General features: G+C 45.4%; 1 protein-coding gene across 1 annotated transcript in view; it reads left to right on the forward strand.

The window, feature by feature from the left end:
• ZNF532 (zinc finger protein 532) overlaps positions 1 to 16,113 on the forward strand; it is a 33,575-nt gene extending 17,462 nt beyond the window's left edge. Inside the window, exons 5-9 of the mRNA XM_069963189.1 lie at positions 1,000 to 1,162; positions 8,567 to 8,851; positions 13,206 to 13,318; positions 13,614 to 13,764; positions 15,503 to 16,113. Coding sequence (XP_069819290.1) covers positions 1,000 to 1,162; positions 8,567 to 8,851; positions 13,206 to 13,318; positions 13,614 to 13,764; positions 15,503 to 15,997 — 1,207 coding nt within the window. The 3' untranslated portion in view covers positions 15,998 to 16,113. The remainder of the gene's footprint in view (positions 1 to 999; positions 1,163 to 8,566; positions 8,852 to 13,205; positions 13,319 to 13,613; positions 13,765 to 15,502) is intronic.
• Positions 16,114 to 24,582: the final 8,469 nt, after the last annotated feature.

Below are 24,582 nucleotides of genomic sequence, written 5' to 3' on the forward strand. Positions count from 1 at the left end.
ACACCCTGCAATCTTATTCTTGTCTCCTATTATGCAGATAGGGGACAAGTAAAAATTACTTCAAGAGTAATAGAAAGGGCACGACACAGAACTGATGTTCTAGAATAAATATTCCGTGGAGAATACAAGGATTTACTGCATTAGACAGATCAGAAGAAAACTCAGGCTCTCTTTAAAGGGGTTATCCAGCGCTACAAAAACATGGCCACTTTCCCCCTACTGTTGTCTCCAGATTGGGTGGGGTTTTGAAACTCAGTTCTATTGAAGTAAATAGAGCTTAATTGCAAACTGCACCTGAACTGGAGACAACAGTAGGGGGAAAAGTGGCCATGTTTTTGTAGCGCTGGATAACACCTTTTAATGATTTGTTCACTCATTTAGTCATTTATTTCAAAACGGCAGAACAATGAAAATGACGGCATGTCAAATATGTTTACCAACAGAAATATATTTTACCCAATGGACTCTATTGACTATAATGGGGTTTGTAATGTTTCTGGTGTGGTTCCTGGCATTTTATTCGACAATATTACATATGTACATTGCTTTTTTTTTTTTACCGGTGCAGGATTGCCCGTGTTGTGGCCCTTTTTCTGTTTAAACGCCCCTTCGGTCGGTGCCATTATTTAATTGTGCACTGGCCCAGCTCTATACACTTGGGGTGGGCCTGCTGCGCCCCAGTGTGACCATATCCCATTCCCTCTGTGATATGCCTCTATTGATTCTAATGAAGCCACGTTACAGAGAGGAGGGGATATGGTCACACTGGGGGGCGGCAGGCCCAATCCAAGTCTATAGAGCCGGGCCAGTGCACGGCTAAAGAACGGCACCAACCATGGGAACCGGGGGGGCACTGATCGCTGCTTGTAAAAAATAGTATTTTGCATGGCTGAGGCCTATTTAAATGGAGCCCAATAACAGCTGTATGACCTCTTGTATTCCCTGTATGAGGTATCTGTCAGTCAATGTCTACAATGTTCTTCCTGTTTTTATTTCCAGAATCATCTACAAATGCTCCATGTGTGACACCGTGTTCACTATGCAGCCGCTGCTTTACCGTCACTTTGATCAGCATCTTGAGCACCAGAAAGTTTCTGTGTTTAAGTGTCCGGACTGTTCCCTCCTGTATGCACAGAAGCAGCTTATGATGGATCACATCAAGGTACCAGAAAAAAAATTACTAATACACATTCACATTAAGCCAGGCTTTCCAAAGATGGTGCCTTAAAGGTGTTGTTCAGAAAAAAAAACAACAACAAATAATAGCCTATCCACAGGATTACTTACGAGGGACCAACCCCTGATACTTCCTGTCAACTAGGGAGCTTTCTGTTTAAAGGAGTACTCCGACGATTGACTGTAACACACATTACAAAGTTATATAACTTTGTAATGTGTCAATAAGATATCTGTCCCCATTCCCCCCCTTTGCCCCTTGAATTCAATAAAGTATACATACCAATTCACTGTTGACCCCGTCCTCTTCTCCCGGGAGCCATCTTGGGTCGATGTCGTCAGAGCAGGGGGCTGGCCTGGTCTTCATCCTCTTCTTCGTCTTCCACGTTTGTGTCTGTATTTTTTTTTTTTTATCGGTCTTCCGGAGTACTCCTTTAAGTATCTAGGCCGGTCCAAATGGTACTACTTGTGCTTCCTTAAATTGCTCAAAGGCAGGCTCGATTCTAGGTTTTCTGCTGCCTGAGGCGAAAATTGAAATGGTGCCCCCCCCCCCCCCCTCCACATTAACAATTAGTTAAGAAATCTATGTAGAAAACTGCATAAACAGATATAGATAGATAGATATACTAGCAGCAAGATACAGCACATATATACCAACAGTGAATATATAGCACAAATATATTTTTTTTATGGCATTCACTATGCAGGAAAAGTAATGTTTGTTTTTTATTTTAATTCATATATTTATATAGTTATATATCATTTCTATAGTCTCAGGGTATGTTCACACTATGGAATACGTTCAAAAATTTCCAGTAGAGGCCGTGTGGTGCATGAAGTTCCGTCTGTCCCATTGACTCAATTATATTCTCAATCTCCATACTTACAGGGCACATCTGCTGTACGTACAGGGCAGATTAGATATACACACACACACACACACACACACACACATATATATACACACACACATTTACACACAAACTAACCTCCTGTGTTCGTCTCCTCTCTAGTAGATGTCACATCCCAGCAGTGGAGGGGTCTGTAGCTCTTCAGACTTGCAGGACATAAGGCTGTATGTGAGGGGACAGGGCACACACAGCTTCCAGTCATACCTGCTGTGTGGGCTCTGCTGTGGTACTGGGCTGTGCTGCTGTGGTGTTGGGCTGTGCTGCTGTGGTACTGGGCTGTGCTGCTGTGGTACTGGGCTGTGCTGCTGTGGTACTGGGCTGTGCTGCTGTGGTGCTGGGCAGTGTCGGACTGGAGTCCTTGGGCCCACCAGGGGAAATCATTCTTGGGGCCCACCCTTCTGCCACCGCACTTATCTATGGTAACATTAATAAGGGTCCATTAACACGGCGTGATATGGGGCAGCATAGGGCTGCAAATGATTGCTAATCAGCAGGGCAGGTGATGTGCAGCCGACAGCAATGATCTTAGCCGCACAAAAGATCAAATCAGTCGACTATGGGACATTTGCTTGCATGTCAGCAGATCTCTGGCACTTTTACATGGGCCGATCATCGGCTGAATAGACTTCCTAGGAGCACTTGTTACCGATTATTGGCCGGTGTAATTAGGCTATAAGACAATTTTTTTGTATGATAACGCTGTATACTTAGATACAAGTCATACAGCTACCAATAACACCAGTATACAAAGAGCAAATATCCCCACACATATTACCGCTATATAGTAACTGACCAAATCCTGTCTATCAAGACCGATATTACCAATAAACCAGTATACAGGAGGGAAATAGTATCACCATACATATTACCGCTATACTGTTACTGACCAAATCCTGTATACTGAGACCAATATTACCAGTATACAAGGGGGAAATATTACCGCAACACCACAACCATTGCTACCATATTGTTACTGACCAAATCTGGTATACTAAGACCAATGAACACCACACCAGATTACAAGTAACAAATAATACCCCCACATACTGACTAACACCACCACATACTGACTAACACCACCAAATACTGACTAACACCACCGCTGCTACTGAATAAAATCCTCTGAACAAAAGATCAATATCCCCTCATACAGTCATATAGAGGTAGCCCCAGCTCTACACTATATACGTTACAGTGCACATAGATTTAGTGACTCACAGGGGGACGTCTTCTCTGATCGGAGTTCTTCCCTTTTCATCTTCTTCTCCATCTGCCCTGGGCCCTTATGAGAACTTCTCCGAGCCATGAATCCACAGAATCTGCCAGAGAAATATATTAGGCTCCTCACTCTGTCACCATCCTCATCTCTCTACACACTGCACATCTGTACTGGCCCCTTTACACCTTCTCTCAGTGATTAGCCCTGACTATTTGTAGCGTGTGTGTGTGTGTGTATATATATATATATATATATATATATATATATATATATATATATATATATATATATATATATTGTACACACCTTGTAGATGGCCCCTTGTTCAGTTCTCCATATAGATGGCCCTGTGTGCCTCTACTATAGTAGAGATCCCCCTCTGTGTAATCCCCTTACAGTAGATGACAACCTCTGTGCATTCCCTATATCAGGTGTAGGGAACTTCTCCAGCTGTTGCAAAACTACAACTCCCATCATGCCTGGACAGCCACAGCTAAAGCTGTAGTTTTGCAACAGCTGGAGAGCCAAGGTTCCCTATTCCTGCCCTATAGTATATAGCCCCCTCTGTGTAGTCCACTAAAGTAGATGCCCCTCTCTGTGCATGCCCTATTGTATACACACCGCACCCAGTATAGTTACCCTTATACATTGTTGTCCCCCTCTGTGTAGTGCCCTTTATAGATGCCTCCTCAGTGTTGTCCTCCTTATAAATTGCCCCAAACCAGTGTCCCTTATAGATGGCTCCCTGTGTTATCCCCCTTATAACTGGCCCGCTTGTGTTATCCATCCCCCCATATAGATAGCCCCCTTATGTTGGCCATCAATACCCCCCATATAGCTCCTTATGTTGTCTATTCCCCCGTATAGCCCCCTTAGGTTGTCCTTGCCCCATATAGCCCCTTATGTTTTCCTTCCCCTGTATATAGCCCCTTATGTTGTCCTTCCCCTGTATATAGCCCCCCTTATGTTGTCCTTTCCTGTATACAGCCCCCCTTATATTGTCCTTTCCTGTATATAGCCCCTTATCTTTTCCTTCCCCTGTATATAGCCCCCTTATGTTGTCCTTCCCCTGTATATACCCCCCTTATGTTGTCCTTCCCCTGTATACAGCCCCCCTTATGTTGTCCTCCCCCTGTATATAGCCCCCCTTATGTTGTCCTCCCCCTGTATATAGCCCCCCTTATGTTGTCCTCCCCCCTGTATACAGACCCCCTTATGTTGTCCTCCCCTGTATACAGCCCCCTTATGTTGTCCTCCCCCTGTATATAGCCCCCCTTATGTTGTCCTCCCCCTGTATACAGACCCCCCCCTAATGTTGTCCTCCCCCTGTATATAGCCCCCCTTATGTTGTCCTCCCCCTGTATATAGCCCCCCTTATGTTTTCCTCCCCCTGTATTAACCCCCCCTATGTTGTCCTCCCCCTGTATACAGCCCCCCCCCCCCTTATCTTACCCCCTCTGATAAAAAAAACAAAAAAAAAACACAAGACTACTCACCTAACCACACGATCCCCCGTCGGTCGCCGGCCTCCTCTTCTCTCTTCTCCTGACAGGTGAGCAGCTCCGTTGCGAAGTGCCGCCAGCGCCATCACTGACCTCAGTGTGCGCCGCGGTGGCTGGGACTTCCGGTATTCGCTCCATGAACCGGAAGTCCTAGCCGCCGCGGCGCACACTGTGGTCAGTGATGGCGCTGGCGGCACTTCACAACGGAGCTTGCGACACTCTTGTGATCGCAAGCCTACGGCTTCCCGCTTTGTCAATCAGAACACTTCCTTACATTTAACTGGAAGCGATTGTTGCGATCGCTTCCAGTTAAAAAGGGAGGCGCGGCCCCCGGCCCCCCTAGGAGCGGGGGGGCCCACTCCAGCTCGGGGCCCACCGGGGGTTTCCCTGGCCCCCCGGTGGCCCAGTCCGAGCCTGGTGCTGGGCCTCCCTCCCCCTTCCTCTCTGCTCCGACACAGATAGACAGCAGCTTGGAGACCAATTCTTCCTTTTCTATCCTGTCAGGCCAGACAGCCACCCCCAGTGACTGTGCAGCAATAGTAATACAGTCAGAGCTCTGCCACCTACTGTCCCTGCAGCTAGAGGCCACACAGGGACAGGGCTGTCTGTCACTGAGCTGGGCATGTGGGGCTGAGGAGGCCGGGGGGGAGGGTTGGGCCTGAGGAGGCAGGGGTGTCTGATGCTGTGCCTGCAGGAGACCAGATGCAAGTATTAAGATAACCGGACATCTTGCCACTTGCAGACCTTGGGTCAGTCAGCTACTAAACAACAGTGACTGATGGTGTGTATGTGTGTGGGGATGGAGGGGGGGTTGTGCCCTGGGCTCCTGGTACACGCAGGACTTCCTGGAGTTGTAAGGGCGGAAAGTCAGCCTTAGCTAAAATGACAGTAGTTGTGCCGCCCCCTAGTGGAACAGAGAATCTGCCGTCTGAGGCGGAATGCTTATCCCGCCACATAGCAGAAGCGGCCCTGCTCAAAGGTCCTTGTTCAATTTCCCACTTTTAATCCAGAAAAGTATGTTAACTCTGCTACCAAATATACTTAGGTTCACTTGCTTTGGGTTCACTTCCTAGACTAATGATTCTAACAGTAGAGGTACCTTTTATTTCTGTAGAAAGAACTCCTTAGGGTGCCTTCACACCTAGCGACTCGCAGCGTAAATTACGCTGCGAGTCGGCTAGGTCCTGGCAGATCACTTTCACTACATACACGCAGCGGTCTGAACAACCGCTGCGTGTATGTAATTCTGCTGGCCCCTTAACCCCTTCAGCTCCCGCCCGGCTCCCACTCCGCTGTATACATTACCTGTCCTCGCTGCACAGGTCCCAGCGTACTGCTCTCCCGCCTGGCCAATCAGTGGCTGCAGCAGGGCAACACACTGATTGGCTGAGCGGGAGAGCAGTACGCCGGGACCCCGTGCAGCGAGGAGAGGTATGTATACAGAGCGGAGCGGGAGCCGGGCGGCAGCTGAAGGGCTTAAAGCGTAACTGTCATGTTTTTTTTTATTGCAGAAATCAGTAGTATAAGCGATTTTAAGAAACTCTGTAATAGGTTTTATCAGCCAAAAAAGCCTCCTTCTGTACTCAAGAAGCAATCTCCCAGCCTCCCCCCCTGACTTCTTATCTGTGCATTATCAGGCAAACACGTCTTCATTACAGAGAAGCCAGTGAAGACGGGCTCTGCTCTCTCCATTGTAAGCCTATGAAGGGGGGAGGGGCCGAGGGAGATGAGGGAGCAGGAAGAGGTGACATGAAGGTCAGCTGTTTGAAGACTCTCTGGGCACCTAAACCGCAGGATTCTGGGGTCAGAAAGGTCAGTGCTTATCTATGAACTTACTGAGAGAAGATTGCAGGGTGTTGTGCTTTGCAGGACTGCTCCGTGCTCAGTCACTCCTAACAGCCCCTCCCCTCTCCATAGCCACATAATGGAGACAGAAATCCTGCTTCATCTGATGTGAGGGGGGAGGCTGGGAGATTGCTTTTTCAGTCCAGAAGGAAACTCTTTTAGTACATAAAACCTATTACAGAGTTTCTTAAAATCGCTTGTACTATAGATATTTATTGTTTTCAGAAAAATGACCCTGAAATGACAGTTACGCTTTAAGGGGCCGGCAGAATTACATACACGCAGCGGTCATTCAGAGTATGTATTGAAAGTGATCTGCCAGGACCTACCCGACTCGCAGCGTAATTTACACTGCGAGTCGCTAGGTGTGAAGGCACCCTTAAGAATTTTTTTTCTCTCTCTCACACTCTCTTTCAGCTCTCCTCCTTCTGCTGCACAACTTGTACTCCAAAAGATTCCTTGTTCCTTTCTTTCAGCAGCTTTCTCCTCTGGTGTTCTCAGCTTCTCTGCTTGTTCTTAATTTGCTCAACTTGTCTTAAAGGAAACCTGTCACCCCCCCGTGCCGGGGTGACAGGCTCCCGAACCCCTGTTAGATCCCCCTATACTTACCTCTTCGCGCCGTGTCCTGCTTCCTGAGCCGGTCGGGTCACTGAGATTTCAGCTCCCGAAGCCCGGCGCGCGCGCTCACAGGAGAGTCCGATGCTCATAGAGAATGAATGGTGAGTCCGATGCTCCGTCATTCTCTATGAGCATCGGACTCTCCTGTGAGCGCGCGCGCCGGGCTTCGGGCGCTGAAATCTCAGTGACCCGACCGGCTCAGGAAGGTAAGTATGATGAGGTAAGCGCGATGAGGTAAGTATAGGGGGCTGTAACGGGGGGTCGGGAGCCTGTCACCCCGGCACGGCGGGTGACAGGTCCTCTTTAAGGCCCTATTCGATGGAATGATTATCGGCCGTATTCGGCCGATAATCGTCCCGTGGAATTTACAGCATCGATCAGCCGACATCGTTCATGTCGGCTGATCGTTGCGTCGTTTGTGTTTCAAGCATGTTGAAAGACAAACGACTGATACAGCAACGATCCGCTGCCGTCGCTCCGTGGAATAGGAGCATCGGCAGCAGACGCTGCTGTATCCCCCCGCGCCCCCCCCCCCCAGACTCACCCGCTCGCTGTTGTCGCATGGAATAGCAGCAACAGCGAGCGGGAACGAGGAGCAAACGAGCGCTAATAGCGCTCGTTTGCTCCTGTCAGTCGGCCTGTGGAATAGGGCCTTTAGCTATTAGCATGCCCCGCCTACTTTCTAGCAAAGTTCTTGAAAGATCTGGGAATTTCTAACTACCTAAAGCAGTTCCCACTAAAGATTGCAGGTGTCACTGTTGCATAACAGTTTAGTGTAGTATGTGTAGGGAGGCAAGTTTAACCCATTCTCTGCCTGCCAGTTACACTGGTACAGAGAATACTTAGCATAACTTTACATATACCAAACAGTTGGTGAACAGGTGCCATCTTAGGCTCAGTTGCAGGAATTATCTTATACTGACCCCTTGTTACATCCTGTATTATACTCCAGAGCTGCACTCACTATTCTGCTGGTGGGGTCACTGTACATACATTACATTACTTACCCTGTACTGATTCTGAGTTACATCCTGTATTATACTCCAGAGCTGTGCTCATTATTCTGCTGGTGAGGTCACTGTGTACATACATTACTTATCCTGTACTGATCCTGAGTTACATCCTGTATTATACTCCAGAGCTGCAGTCACTATTCTGCTGGTGGGGTCACTGTGTACATACATTACATTACTTATCCTGTACTGATCCTGAGTTACATCCTGTATTATACTCCAGAGCTGCAGTTCAGATATAAAAAGGATAATTATATATTATGGTATAATTTTGCCTTGCAGTCTATGCATGGAACACTGAAGAGTGTGGAGGGTCCACCAAAACTTGGTGCCACGTTACCTCTGAGCACCAAGCCCACCACCCAGAACTCCAACAGCCCCAGCAAGGAAGAGGTGAAACCTGTAAATGGAACTGACAAACTGGAAAAGAAAGCCGCCATCCCGGAAAGTAAGTCGAATAAAGTAGTCAAGAAAAGTACAAAACCAGGGTGGACCTGCTGGGACTGCGATCAGCTCTTCAACCAGAGAGAAGTGTATATTTCGCACATGAGGAAGGAGCATGGGAAGGTAAGAGCAACCTAGTTCTATTTGCTTTCTCCATGAAGCAGGGTATAAACTGGGTCATAGGTGGTGGGAAAATCAACTGCTTGTCTCACATGTACTGTAATTCCTAACAGTGGGGTGCAGATCTAAAGATTTGTGACCTGGAAGGCCAGTTGCACTAGGCCTGGCCAGAAGCCCAGTTTGGTCCTAATATGTAGCTATACATCTGGGGTCGGGAGAGCAAGAAGGACTTGTATGTGTAGGAGGATGGAGTTCCCCTTTAATATTTTTTTCTATAATAAATGAGCTTTGACCTGCTCTCCCCCTGCCACTCTGCGCTCTCGTCCTTACGAAAATTATATGTGAAAAACACAAAACAACCTGGCAAACCAACAAAGCAGTATTCCTGAATGTGACAGCCGTCTTCCCCACTCTATAACACTCGTCCTGTGCGTTCCCTGGGCACTTCTTCCTCATGAATCTTTAAAGGAGATTAAAACGGGAAGAGCTGCCACGTTTCTTTCCTTCTCTGATGTCCTCAGATGGCAGTCGTGCATAGTATTCAGCCTGGTAAAAAAAAAACTCGGCTGATATAAAGGGCTAATATCGCCTAAAGCAAACTTTTCTCTATACTCCAGGGGTGTCAAACTCATGACCCTCCAGCTGTTGAAAAACTACAATTCCCATCATGCCTGAACAGCCAAAGTTAAAGCTTTGTCTCTCCAGGCATGATGGGAATTGTAGTTTTGCAACAGCTGGAGGGCTTTTAAACAAGTTATATAACTTTTAAGTTTTTTTAAGCTTTCTTTTTATACTTTTTCTCCCCATAGGAAGCTCTGTACTGCTGCAATTTTGGACACATGCTCTCTGCTGCCCCTTCTGGCTGTATTGGCACTGACACTTCAAAACCTCTGCTGGAGGCAAAGAGGCAGCAGTTCTTCTTGTAACATATATGTCTATTTCATGACTATTTTGGTATTACATATAAAGGAAATTGCTGTATGTAACAGGGTATTGGCATTGCCACACTCAAAGGTTTTCTTGGGTGAAAGCTAATATGGCCAGAGGGGGCGGCAGAGAGCTCTCTGTGGTACAAAGCTTCCCGTAAAGAGCAAAGTTATGAGTTTTTAATCCTCATATTATTAAAATTTAAGGAGTTGTCCAGGCTTAGAAAAACATGGCCACAATTGTCCCCAGTTTGGCTTTGGCTTTTGTAGATCAGTCCCTTTAGGGTACAAACACACACGGCTTATACGCTGCGTATTTACTGCTGCGATACGCAGCAGATTAGATCTAAATAACTGAACACAGTATGAAATCTGCTGCGTATCTGCTGCGTATCTGCTGTGTGTGTTTGTACCCTTAAAGTGATTGGAGCTGAATTGTAATTATAAGTGTATTGAGGAAAAACTGTACAACTGTGCGGAGGCTCTTGTGCGTTGCTGGGTGCCCTAGCCTGGATACAAGATATGACTGGACGTGGAGGACATGTGGGCATCCTGCGACACATTTGCCCTCATACCTGAAAGTGCCCAATCCTTTTGTTCTCAGGAAGATAAGCCACAATAGGGGGTATGGTAGCGGCTTAGCCCCCTCTCATGAATACTCTGCAGATGGATAGGGTTAGGCAGTGAGATAACTTAACAGTTGCTCAGCTGAGGACTTTGTTAAGTTTGTGACCTGGGCAGGTGTGGGCATTTTTGGTATTTAAAGGGGTACTCTGGCTAAATTATTATTCTTTTAAATCAACTGGTGTCAGAGATATTCAGATTTATAATTTACTTCTGTTTAAAAAATCTCAAGTCTTCCAGTACTTATCTGCTCCTGTATGTCCTGCAGGAAGTGGTGTATTCTGTCCAGTCTGACACAGTGCTCTCTACTGCCACCTCTGTCCATGTCAGGAACTGTCCAAAGCAGCAAATCCCCATAGAAAACCTCTCCTGCTCTGGATAGTTCCTGACATGGACAGAGGTGGCAGCAAAGAGCACTGTGTGAGACTGGAAAGAATACACCACTTCCCGCAGGACATTCATCAGCTGATAAGTACTGAAAGACTTGAGATTTTTCAATAGAAATAAATTACAATTCTACTTCTGACACCAAACTTTCTGACACCAGTTGATTTGAAAGAAGAAGAAAAAAATCACTGGAGTTCCCCTTTAAGCCAGATGGATTGTTCTGAAAGCTTTGCTGTATTAGATTTGGAATTTCTGGTGGTAATGACCCAAGAAGCAGAAATAAATTTACTAAAAAAAAAAAAAGTTAAAGGATTTACATGTTGCCCTGCGAGTTTAGAGCTATCACACAGGATTTAACAGCTGCAGCGCTAAAGTGCTTCTTAATCTTTAATGAAATATCTTTTCACCATCTAAAAGAGGAGCGAACGCCAATGGAGATGTAAGCAGTGAGATAGGAGCTCGCCACTGAGATACAAAGCAAAGTAGATTGTGTCTTCCAAGTTTCTTGTTCCTCAGATAGACTTCAATGGGAGACTTCTCAGCTTGTACGGAAAGTACAGCCATACTTCTGTGTCTAGTCCATGAGTACAAAACACAGCAAAGCAGTGTGATCCCCTGAGGGTGGTGGACACTTTACAGACTATAAAGAAACCTGTAGGAAGAAGGTAGACTGTGACCTACATCTGACGGGGCCAGACAAGAACAGAACTAATGAAATACATCAAGTACCATCTAAAGTAACCAATTCTACATTGCCCATCCCCTACTGAGGCTTTAAAATGGAAGGGGGGAAAAAGTTACCTATAAAGTAGTTTAGCTGATATTAGATGAGGGGTCATAGAGAACAATGCAGAATATAACACCAGCTATTACTTCTATGCATTGTGCAATTTCCATTCTCCTTTTTTTTACATTTAATACTTGTTAGAGTTTTAGTTTCATATGTCAAGGTCTGGGAATGTCCCATAGATGTCCTGGCTCCAAAGATTAATCTGTCCCCTTATCTGCCATGACATTCCATATAGAATCCATATGACTCCAATACCTACCCCTATTCTGTGTTTGCTGCAGATGTCCCCGTATACCAGTCACAGATGCCCCCTTTAGTGCCTACCACCGATTCCATCATAGAGGGCCCCTATTAGGTAGCTACCGAAAAGGCCCTTATTAGGTATCTGAGTCCCCCCTTAGGTGTCTACCACTGTGCCCCCTATTGTGTTTCTATCACTTATTCTACTATTGAGACCCCCATTAGGTGTCTACCAGTGAGGCCCCCATTAGGTGTCTACCACTGAGGCCCCCATTAGGTGTCTACCACTGAGGCCCCCATTTGGTGTCTACCACTGAGGCCCCCATTAGGTGTCTACCAATGAGGCCCCCATTAGTTGTCTACCACTGAGGCCCACATGAGGTGTCTAGTACTGAGGCCCCCATGAGGTGTCTAGTACTGAGGCCCCCATGAGGTGTCTACCACTGAGGCCCCCATTAGGTGTCTACCACTGAGGCCCCCATGAGGTGTCTACCACTGAGGCCCCCATTAGGTGTCTACCACTGAGGCCCCCATGAGGTGTCTACTACTGAGGCCCCCATTAGGTGTCGACCACTAAGACCACCATTGGGTCACTGCCACTGATGACCCCATTAGGTGTCTACTACTGAGGCTCCCATTAGGTGTCTACCACTGAGGCCCCCATTAGGTGTCTACCACTGAGGCCCCATTAGGTGTCTACCACTGAGGCCCCCATTAGGTGTCTACCACTGAGGCCCCCATTAGGTGTCTACCACTGAGGCCCCCATTAAGTGTCTACCACTGAGGCCCCCATTAGGTGTCTACCACTGAGGCCCCCATTTGGTGTCTACCACTGAGGCCCCCATTAGGTGTCTACCACTGAGGCCCCCATTAGGTGTCTACCGCTGAGGCCCCCATTAGGTGTCTACCGCTGAGGCCCCCATTAGGTGTCTACCGCTGAGGCCCCCATTAGGTGTTTACCGCTGAGGCCCCCATTAGGTGTTTACCGCTGAGGCCCCCATTAGGTGTCTACCGCTGAGGCCCCCATTAGGTGTCTACCGCTGAGGCCCCCATTAGGTGTCTACCGCTGAGGCCCCCATTAGGTGTCTACCGCTGAGGCCCCCATTAGGTGTCTACCGCTGAGGCCCCCATTAGGTGTCTACCACTGAGGCCCCCATTAGGTGTCTACCACTGAGGCCCCCATTAGGTGTCTACCACTGAGGCCCCCATTAGGTGTCTACCACTGAGGCCCCCATTAGGTGTCTACCACTGATGACCCTTTTCAGTAACTGCTTTTTATGTCTGCCCCATATGGTGTTGCAATATATTAACCCTTTATTGCGTCTTTTCAGCTCTCCTTTACTTGCTCTCTCAATGTCTGGGTTTATATTGGTGTTTCTCTCTCCCGCAGCACATGAAGAAACATCCGTGTCGGCAGTGTGACAAGTCTTTCAGTTCATCTCACAGTCTATGTCGACACAACCGCATCAAACACAAAGGCATCCGCAAGGTTTACACCTGCCCGTGAGTATCCGGCCATTAGGGTGACTCATAATTGTAGTGACCACATGGAGAACATATAAGCCTTCTAGGATATTACTGTATACATGATATCTCCAGGTGAGGACTGTGAACACCTGCTATATGAGGTTTACATGTGGTGAGTAATCACCGGCCCCAAATAACCTTCCCCTATAAGCTGGGGCCTAATAGCCAAATGAAGAAATATACACATATATACATGCACCTCCATTATACTACTATCTATAGAGATACTGGCAGATATATCTCTAGACTAAGTGCATTCTTCTCTGACTAGGAAATGTCCTGATTCCAAGCGGGCCTTCACCAAACGCCTAATGCTAGAAAAACACATCCAGCTCATGCATGGCATCAAAGAACCTGAAGTGAAAACCGGAGGAGGAGAAGCTGCAGTGGAGGAGATGTCAGAAGTCAAAGAAGACCCGCAGGTAGTATTTACATAGCAAACTGGATGTTGTGCAGCAATGATGTGCACAGACACTGAGCCAGCAGGGAGTATACTAGAGAAGTGAAGTCAGGTGACATTCAATGTTATCTGAAGATGAAACCTGAAACTATATAACCAAAAGCTAACACATACAATCCCAGTATATAATCCTTTTCTTTTCTTACTTCCTCCATCCATTCTTTCTTAATTTCTTCCTCCCTTACTTCTCTCTTATCTGTTGTCTTCCTCTCTCCCTTACTTCCTTCTAACCCTCCTTCCTTCCCTGCTCCTTTCTTTTCCATCCATCCCTTCCTTCTTTCTTTCTTCATCCCTAATTTCTCCCTCCTCCTTCCTTTCTCTATCCCTCTCTTTCTCCATTCATGTTTCCTTACTTCCCTCTTCCTTCCTCACTTCCATTCCATTCCATTCTGTTCCTTCTTTCGTCCTACTTTCCTTCTCTATTCCTACCTTTCTCCTTCCCTTTTCTCCTTCCTTCCTTCTTTCTAATCTGCCCTACCTTCCTTCCCTCCTCCTTCCTTTTCCATCCATCCCTTATTCCTTCCCCCTTTCCTTCCTTGCTTCCCACACCCTTCCTTTCTCCATCCCTTATTGCTTCCTTCCCTCTTTCTTCCTTATTCTTTTCTTCCTCCCTTCCCTTCTCCTTCCTTTCTCTATCCCTTCCTCCTCCCTTTCTTCATCTTTTCTTGCTTCCTTCCTTCCTTCCCTCCCTCACTTTCTCTATCCCTTATTACTTCCTTCCCTCATTCTTACTTATTCTTTCCTACCTCGCGTCTGCTTCCCTCCTTCCTTATTCTTTCCTCCCTCCCTTCTCCTTCCTTTGTCCATCCATCCCTTCCTCCCTCAATCTCTTCTTCCTTCCTCCTTTCCTTCTCCCTCCCTTGCTTTCTTAGTTCTTTTCTTTTTTCTTTTACATTTTCCCCTAATTGTTCTTCTCTTACCTCATACTCATTTGTCCTTTCTTTTATTTTTTTCCCTTCCTGCCTTTTTAACAGCTAAAAGTAGATCTAAAGCCAAGGGAGATGTAAGCGGTGAGATAGGAGCTCACCACTGAGATACAAAGCAAAGTAGATTGTGTCTTCCAAGTTTCTTGCTCCACTTATAGACTTCAATGGCAGACTTCCCAGCTTGTACGGAAAGTACAGCCATACTTCTGTGTCTAGTCCAAGAGTAAAATACACAGGAAAGCAGTGTGATCCCCTGAGGGTGGTGGTCGCTTTACAGACTATAAAGAAACCTGTAGGAAGAAGGTAGACTGTGACCTACATCTGACGGGGCCAGACAAGAACAGAACTAATGAAATGCATCAAGTAAAGCAGGGCTTCTCAAAATTTTAGTTCTCAGGCCTCACCAGGCGATCCATTATGATGCTGAGGCCTCACAAACAGATATCACTACGCAGTGCCAGTTACCGCTATGTAGTGCACATAATGCACCAATACATACTGCTCCACTTCTATACTGCACCACTAAATACTGATCCACCTGTATAACCCAATATCACACTACACAAGTACATACTGCCCCACCTGTAAACCAGCACCACAGTGCAGCACTCCTGTCTCAATAACCCACCTCTCTACTCACTTTCCAGTTTTCACACACACACACACACACACACACACATATCTGTTACTTTTCATCTGTTCATACTTTTTTAGCATCATATCTATTGACATATAAACATATGAGCTTATGTTGATGTATGTTGATTTCACTAGGAGCCTACACCAAAAAGGAAGCTAGAAGAGCCGGTTCTGGAGTTCCGATCACCAAGAGGCGCCATTACCCAACCACTGAAGAAACTCAAGATCAACGTCTTCAAGGTTCACAAGTGTGCGGTCTGTGGCTTCACAACGGAAAATCTCCTCCAGTTCCATGAACACATCCCCCAACACAAGTCCGATGGCTCCTCTTACCAATGCCAAGAATGTGGCCTTTGCTACACGTCGCACGTTTCCCTTTCCAGACACCTCTTCATCGTTCATAAGCTCAAGGAACCCCAAACCTCCACCAAGCAGAATGGTTCTGGAGAGGACAATGTACAGGAGAACAAACGAAGTGTGGGGACCGAGGCGGCAGATAATGTATCCTTAGACAAGACGTGTAAAGTCTGCTCTAAGACCTTCGAGACCGAAGCCGCATTAAACACGCACATGAGGACTCACGGGATGGCGTTCATCAAGTCTAAAAGGATGACCTCCACCGAGAAGTGATGAGACCACCGCACCGTACCAAGGAAACCTGGTGAACTTTAGGTGGTCCAAGCTACATGTTCATAGTGTTTTACTTGGGAAAAACAAAAATTAAGGACCTAAGGGAAAAAAATTGTGGCAATATATAATTGTATCTTACCGGCCTTTATGATACCGTCACATTACACTACTAAAGCAGTATTCCTGTAAAGCAGATGTAAATAGCAAATACTTTTTGATACTCTGTGACTGTATCGATGTAGATTTTTTTTTTTTTTTTTTAAATATATGTGATATCTCCTAGATGAGAAGGATATTTAACCCCTGCCAGTCTGCTTTCCGTGATAGATGAATATTGGCAGTGTAACGGTAGTACAGGTATGTGCTGCTTAGGCTATTTCTGAATGCTTCAGAAGGAATATAGAACGGACATAGTTATATAAATATATATACATATATATATATATATATACCAGGACTAGAGATACAGGGGAAAGTATATGTATAATTGGAGGATAGGAAGGCATTGCTGTACCCATGCGGGGGGATAAAGCTGTCATTTTTAGTGCGGTTTTCAATCGGTATTGCTATTTTACAGTCCTAATAATGTGCTGCTCTTTGGTGCTCTGGGGTCATGTCACTTTATTTTATAAGATTACAGGTGTAGAATTTTTTTTTAGCAACCATGTATTTTAAGTGTTAAATGGCAAATTATGTAGTGACAAAAATGTTGGTTCGCTTCTGAAAATTTTCTAGGCTTTGTGGTTGGCAGAAGGGTGGCCCCATCTTCATTGGAGAGGGGTGGGCGGCTATTTTTCTTGGTTATGTCAGGGACACAGCAACCTATTGTATTGCGGGCAAAGGAGTAGTAGTCATGCTCAGAGGTGCCAATGAGAAATTATTATAAGTAGCATATGGAAGGTGGGGGGCCTTGTTGCAGATTTTGCACTGATGCCCTGGAGTTTCAAATTAACCCTCTGAATTCCTTGCAGGGATTCAGGTACTATAGCTTAGTTCTCCTGATTTTGACAGGACAATCCTGCAAACCGTGGCTGCAATTGGGGCGGCATTTGCACAAAAAGTGGACATTTTGGGCAGGCTTAAATAGGCACCAAAAAAACCTTTGATATGTCAATAGGTATATCAAAAGTTTTATTGGTCGGGGTCTGAGACCGGTCAGAACAAGCAAGAAACTTACATTACATGGCTGTCTCGGTCATGTGACACAGTCAGGAGAGAACCTGCTAAGGTTCTCTCCTGACTGTGTCACATGACCGAGACAGCCATGTAATGTACAGTAAGTCTATGGGGGCCATCTTGCTCACATAGATCTAGAGGGAAGAAATTTGTGCAGCAACGTCTTTCCTCAATCCTTCTGTTCGGTCACGGTTTGAACATTCAGACCCTAACCAACTGATATATTTTGTTTTTTTCATATCGCACGTCAATGTTTTTTTTTTTTTTTTTTTCTTGGTGAGGGGTATGCTTTAAAAGTTCAGACTTTGTCATCCTTAAAGGGGTTTTCACACGGGGTAGAACATATAAAACCTGTACTCACTCACAGCTTCCTGCCACTGTTTCGGAGTCCCTGGCGGTAGGGCCCATGTTGCACTCTGCAGCCAATCACTGGCCACGGTGGTCCTGTGAAGGGTTGTGTTAGCAAGTATGATAAAGATGTCTGGTGCATAGACTTTCTCTATGTGGAGACACTGGCTGCTCAATGCCTAGTGAGAGCATTTCTTGCACAACGATTGTCCACTCATTTTAAGGAAAATTCTGGAACTAACAGTTTGTTTGCATCATCACATTGACTTTGTTGAACACTAAGGGCCCTAGTACACGGGAGCCATAATTGGCCAAATCAGGACGATTCGGGCGATTACTGCTCTGTGTAATAGAGACGACAATCAGCCAATGACAACGATCATTTTGGTCCTGAATGTGTAAAAATAAATAATAAACAATGTACATTACCTGTCCACACTTCCGATGTTGTTGTTGTTGTTCTGCCCTCTGCTTGCTTCCAGGAGCCATTGCAGCTTTAGGCTATGTTCACACTATGTAAAGAGACCGGCCATTCCGTGACCCGTGGGGCTCATCAGCACGCGCCCGCATCAGAACCTCCAACAGCACACAATGAAGCAAGCGGCCGAAGCTGCTCGCTGTATTGTGTGAACTGACAAGGGTTTCCTACGGCCGCAATTCATTGAAGCATTGAACTCATTGAATTGCGGCCGCAGAAAACTGACATGTCAGTTATTTGTGGCGCCGCACAGGATCCCGCAACAACGGCCGTACTTTTACGTAGTGTGAACATAGCCTTAGAGTGGTCTCTAAACTGACAGGCCGCTCAGCCAATCACTAGCCGTGGTGGTCCCGGCCAGTGATTGGCTGAGCAGCCTGTCAGTTCAGAGACCGCACGGAAGCTGCAGCAGTGGATCCGGGAAGCGAGCAGAGGGCAGAAGAACATCGGGACTGTGGACAGGTAATGCATACAATTTAATGGCAAGGGCTGTACGGACATCACTAACAATATTATATATACACACAGCCCTTGCAAAACGATTATCGGCTCAGTAAGCCAGCAACGATCTAGCAGATTGGTGCTTGCTTACAGGCATCAGGCCATCTAGTACAACCCTAAGAAAGTAAACTTTTCCCCAAAAATTCCTGTAACATGGTTTTAAAGCACCCAGACAAAAATTACCTGTTCACTGATTGGTGTATGTGGATAACACATGTTAAAGAGTTACCTATAGTAACCAATCAGGATGGTTCTTTCACTTTCAAATCAAATAATAGCTGACCTTTGATTGGTTGCCATCGGTAACAAGACCACATTTGCATGTGTGGATTGCCCATGACATCCAATCAGAACACCCTATAAATGTGACATGTTACCTGATTAGTTGCCGTGGGTAACTACTTTACTAGTGATATCCCAAGCAACTATTCAGATTAAACCCACCAAAGCAACCATTCAGGTGTTTAAACCCACCAAATAATCTGAGCAGTTGCGTTGGTTAAAGGGGGTTCTTAAGGATTAAAATAAAATGTAGCTGCTTTTTTCCCCAGAAACAGCACCATGTAATACAACTCACAACCTAAGGGCAAAAGTGGCGCTGTTTTTGGATGAAACTGCTATGTTTTGTCTACTCTTGGATAACCCCTTTAATGACAATGGAAGCTGGATGATATCTCTGACAGGAAGCCATGTTTGTGACTGCAAAGCCGACTGTAAAAAAATTAACAATGGTTTTTAACATTTGTTCTCAGTATTTTAGTATATTTTAGCCTATCAAGCAATCCTTACCAGTGTATCTCAGTCTTGTTTAAAAGGGAAATTGTAGCTAAATTTGTCCTTAAAGGGTATGTCCACTTTTGCAACCCATGTTTCTTTATTGCTCCAATGCATTTACAAAAAATAGACAACCCCAATGAAGCAACTTTGCAAATAGTCTTGCTGACAAATCTTTTAACAGCTCCTATACATGCCTATGTGTTTCCATGGTTACAGACTACAAACAAACCATGTGTAGTCTGATCCTGCTATTAGTCCTTTGCCATCCTTTTAGAAGTATGGCTGCAGTCTCAGACTAGCTTGTAACCATGGAAACATATGGACCTCCATAAGAGTTGCACACACAAAATAGTAGAATGTACTTATTATTATTTGTAGATTTGCTTCATTTATGTAATGTAGATGATGGGGCTATAAAACATGGTTCCAAAATAATACATACATACCCTTTAACATCCTATATGCATCTTTAGTGGTCCACAAGGGCCCTGTTTATGTTGAATGTGCAGCAGAATACCTCATGAATCTGTGATGGTCGCCATTTGCCGCTTCTTGGTTTTACTTCAGTTGATGGATATTCGCTCCAGAGTGCGGGATGAGTCAGACATTCAGAATTACAACATATGGGAACCATAGAATAACTCAATATGTACAGAGGTGATGTCTGGAGGACTGTTTGAACACGCAGAAAATGTGTATAAATGAGTCATGTAAAAAGATTTATATATATAAAAAAATAAGTGGTTTGTAACATGTTAAAGGGGTATTCTGATAATTGCATTTAAAGGGGTTGTCTTATAGCTAAAATAGGGGCGATCATGTGATCAGTGTGGATCTGGCAGGTGAAACCTCTATAGATCAGCTGCTTTTGACACAGTGACCTCTGGAGGAGAAATGAGGTATTACAAGGCTCCTTTTCAGATTAAAGGCCGATGATCTAATGCAAGAGTCCTCCAGAGCAGTTGCCACTCTTTGCAGTCTGCCAAATAAGAGGTCCAGCTTCTTTTGTGACAGCTATATGCCCTATTAGACCCTATTTGTGTGAACTTTAACACAAGTTTTAGTAACCGCTTTATTTAAATGAATTGAAAATTTTGCTTTTATACTTCGGCTTTCAAGGAGGAACATACCTTACCTTTAATTGGTGAACCCCCTTTAAGCCAGGGGGCCCCACTGCCAACTTCAAAGTATAATAATGTCGTCCTCGGCTTCTATAGTCTAGGGGTTGGCTCGCTGGTAACTACTGTACATTCTTATCAAATCAAAGGGGCCTCCATACTCTTGTTTAACAGTGGCCCATCTTCTTTCTGTGTCTTCTCCTTCTTCTTGGATGCTATAACTGTAGGAGTAATACACAAGTTGAACTCCCTTGAAGAGAGCAGAAAAAAAGAGACCGGAACATTTAACCCTATTAGTTCAAAATGGCCGACTTTTCCCCAAGTAGTAGTTTTAAACCTCTACAAGTCAAATACTCTGTAGATCCAGACAACAGGGACAAGAAATCCTGTAGAATAAATGTATAAAAAAAGAGCAGAGAGGCACTTTACATGTTATCAGAATACCCCTTTAAATTCACAACTCTATAGCCAGCACTGCAAAAGTAGCTTCCTTCTCCGAAAAGACCTCGATCTGACAATGCACAGGGACCAGTGTTGCCAGCTCTCTGCAATGGTGTCTGACCCCACCCGGGTCCCTTTTCTCATTTGCACAGTTACTTGTGAAGTTGCTTTAACTTATTTTAATGTGTATACTAGGGAGGGGGGAGGGGGGCACTAATGTGCAGTATTGTCCTTTTCATAACAAACCTATTTCTCTGTGAGAGTACTAGGGACTGTTCATTTACATTATTATTTTTATATATTTTTTTTTTTACCTGTTCAGTATCTCTGTATTGATTTTGTAATAATTTTATATCGCTGTGTATTTTGTGTATATATTGAAGGTGCATGAGTACAGTCCGTGGTCGTCCAGTCTTGCTGCTGTTCTCCGCCTATACACTCGGTGTCTTTATAAATGTATTGAGGTTATTTCACATGTAAATAAACATGAAGTATTTGACTCGGTCAAGTTGTCTTTTTATTGGTCAGGGTAGTCGGTGACCCCGGTGATGGGGGGGTTTCGTCAGGTTTATAGCGTAACCTTTTCGTTGTAGGTTGTTGCATTTGCGTCATGAGAATCGTCCAGCCAGCTCAGACTCCATAGGGGACGGGAAACACGAGACGCTTCCTATTCACAGGTAAAGCTGGGTGGTAATTGATTTTTTTATGCACAATGATTTTAGCTTACGCTCCACAGCTGCTTTGGAAAACAGGAATTGTTCTTGTGATTTGTCATTGCCGCGACCGTGTCCTTTATAAAAGCGGGGCTCCGGCGATTCACCGCACTGTGCGCCATGTTGATGGACCGGCTCCTTGCATTTAGTTTCAGCCTTGCTGCCATCGCTGCAGCTCCGGCTAATCTTTCAGCCAAATGCTTAAAGGACACCATGGATTACTTGTCGGACCTGAACTCAGAGGAGCCAAAAACTTATGCCATGCTCAGTAAGTACCACTGCTTGCTTTGTCCTTGTTTTTATTCTTTCCATATCACATAGGATGTTAAAGGGGTATTAAGGAGAAATATAGGTGATTGTGGTGTCACAAAAAAAAAAAGGTACTCACCTGCCCCTATTCCCTCACCAATGCCAGTCCTGGCTGCCAGTGCTTTTTGTTCTCCATCCTGACACAAAGGAAGTGCTTCTGGGTCACCACTGTGACTGGGATTTCATATGTGTCCAACAGCGGTGAGTGTTGTCCACACACTTTTAGGCTGGGTTCACACTAGAGCAACACGGATGCATTTTGTATTTCAGCTGAAAGTACTTGCCTACCCATTTATCTGATGACCAGAATAGACAGCGGTCACTTAAGCTTATCATGATTGTCGTCACAATAGTCACAAAAATCTGACTGTATTACGTTTGTGTGAACCCATATTTAACCCATATGAACCCCCCCCACCCCCCCCTAGACCTTATATTGATGGCCTATAAATTTTTACAGGCTGGATAAACCGTTTAAGGGTAGCTTCCCACATACCGACTCGCAGCGTTAATAATGCTACGAGTCGACTAGGTCCTGGCAGATCACTTTCACTACATACACGCAGCGGTCTGAGCGACCGCTGCATGTATGTAATTCTGCCGGCTGCTTAACCCCTTGTGTTGCCGCCCGCCTCCTGCTCTGTATACATTACCTGTCCTCGCTGCATGGGTCCCGGCGTACTGCTCTCCCGCCCGGCCAATCAGTGGCTGCGGCAGGGCAACACACTGATTGGCCAGGCGGGAGAGCAGTACGCCGGGACCCGTGCAGCGAGGACAGGTAATGTATACAGCGGAGTGGGAGCCGGGTGGGAGCTGAAGGGGTTAAGGGGCCGGCAGAATTACATTCACGCAGCGGTCGTTCAGACCACTGCGTGTATGTAGTTAAAGTGATCTGCCAGGACCTAGCCGACTCACAGCGTTATTAACGCTGCGAGTCGGTACGTGTGAAGCTACCCTAAAGTCAGGACCCTGACTTGACTGTTCCAAAACCCATTGAGTTAAAGTAGAATTGTCTTAGTTGCCCCTAGCAACCAATTCATTAGAGTACACTTTTCATTTTTCTAAGAGTCTGTGAGGAATGAAAGGTGGAATCTGATTGGTTACTAGGGGCAACTGAGCCAATTCTACTTTACACCATGTTTGATAAATCTCCCCCATTGTCTTCTTGTAATGGCCAAAGCCTTGAGGTCATGGACTGCTACCCTTTTGTTCTCCTGTGAAGTTTCAGTAACCCCTCATCTCATCTCCTAAGGGTTCATTTACACAGAAAGATTATCTGACAGATTATCTGCCAAAGATTTGAAGCCAAAGCCATAAACAGGGAACAGGTCATAAAGGAAAGCTTGAGATTCCTCCTTTTTTTAAATCCATTCCTGGCTTTGGCTTCAAATCTTTGGCAGATAATCTGTCAGATAATCTTTCTGTGTAAATGAGCCCTTAGCTTAAACAGTTCATCAAGCTCTTGAAGAAGTCAATAAAGGGGTTCACTTGCTTTTTCTCCCTGCACTGTGGATGTGTGCTCAGAATATGAATGGCCCGACTCATTACCTCACATCTATTATGCATTTTAAACTTTACTGCCACTTTTACAATGGGTGTGGAAAAAGGGGAGTGGGCTATGGGTGCCTTTTACACAGAGAGATTTATCTGACAGATTTTTGAAGACAAAGCCAGAAATGGATTTGAAAAGAGGACAAATCTCAGTCTTTCCTTATGACCTGTTCTCTGTCTATAATCTGTTCCTGGCTTTGGCTTCATAAATCTGTCTGATAAATCTTTGTGTAAAGGCACCCTAAGGTTATACTTGTCAAAATTTCATAATTAACGCTATGTGAACATAGCCTTATGGCCCTATTCCACGGAACGATTATCGTTTGTTTTCGGACGATATCGACCGCTACGGACAATAATCGTTCCGTGGAATAGAGTGCAACGATCAGCCGACATCGTTCATGTCGGCTGATCGTTGCAGTCGCTTGTTTTTCAACATGTTGAAAAACAAGCGACTGATATAGCAGCGATCTGCTGCCGTCGCTCCGTTGAATAGGAGCATCGGCAGCAGACGCTGCTATATCCTATGGGCTGCCCGGACGATCAGCGATCCCCCGGGCAGCCCCCCCGCAGCTCCCTGCCGCCCCTCCCGCACTCACCCGCTCGCTGCAGCCGCGTTGAATAGCGGCGGCAGCGAGCGGGGAACGAGGAGCAAACGAGCGCTAATAGCGCTTGTTTGCTCCTCTAAAACGACCCGTGGAATAGGGCCATAAGGGCCCTATTCCACCGGACGATTCTCGTTCAGATTATCGTTAAATCGTTCGAATCTAAACGATAATCGTTCGGTTGAAATGCAGTAACGATTAACGACCGAACGAGAAATCGTTGATCGCTTTATAAGACCTGGACCTATTTTTATCGTTGCTCGTTCGCAAAACGTTCGCAAATCGTTCGCAAATCGTTCGCATTGAATAAGACATCGTTCGGTCGTTCGCAATAGATACGAACGCAATAGCGAATAAATACAGAAGAAGAAACGATCGCAATTACGATCATAAGTAACGATTATCGTTCCATGGAAATGAGTGAACGTTTTCAGGTCTTTCGCAATAGCGGTCGTTTGAGATCGTTAATCGTTAACGATTATGCTAACGATAATCGTCCGGTGGAATAGGGCCCTAAGGGTCCATTTACACAGAAATATTATCTGACAGATTATCTGTCAAAGATTTG

This window comes from Dendropsophus ebraccatus, chromosome 3 (assembly GCF_027789765.1).
Source record: "Dendropsophus ebraccatus isolate aDenEbr1 chromosome 3, aDenEbr1.pat, whole genome shotgun sequence".
NCBI classification, from domain to species: domain Eukaryota; kingdom Metazoa; phylum Chordata; class Amphibia; order Anura; family Hylidae; genus Dendropsophus; species Dendropsophus ebraccatus.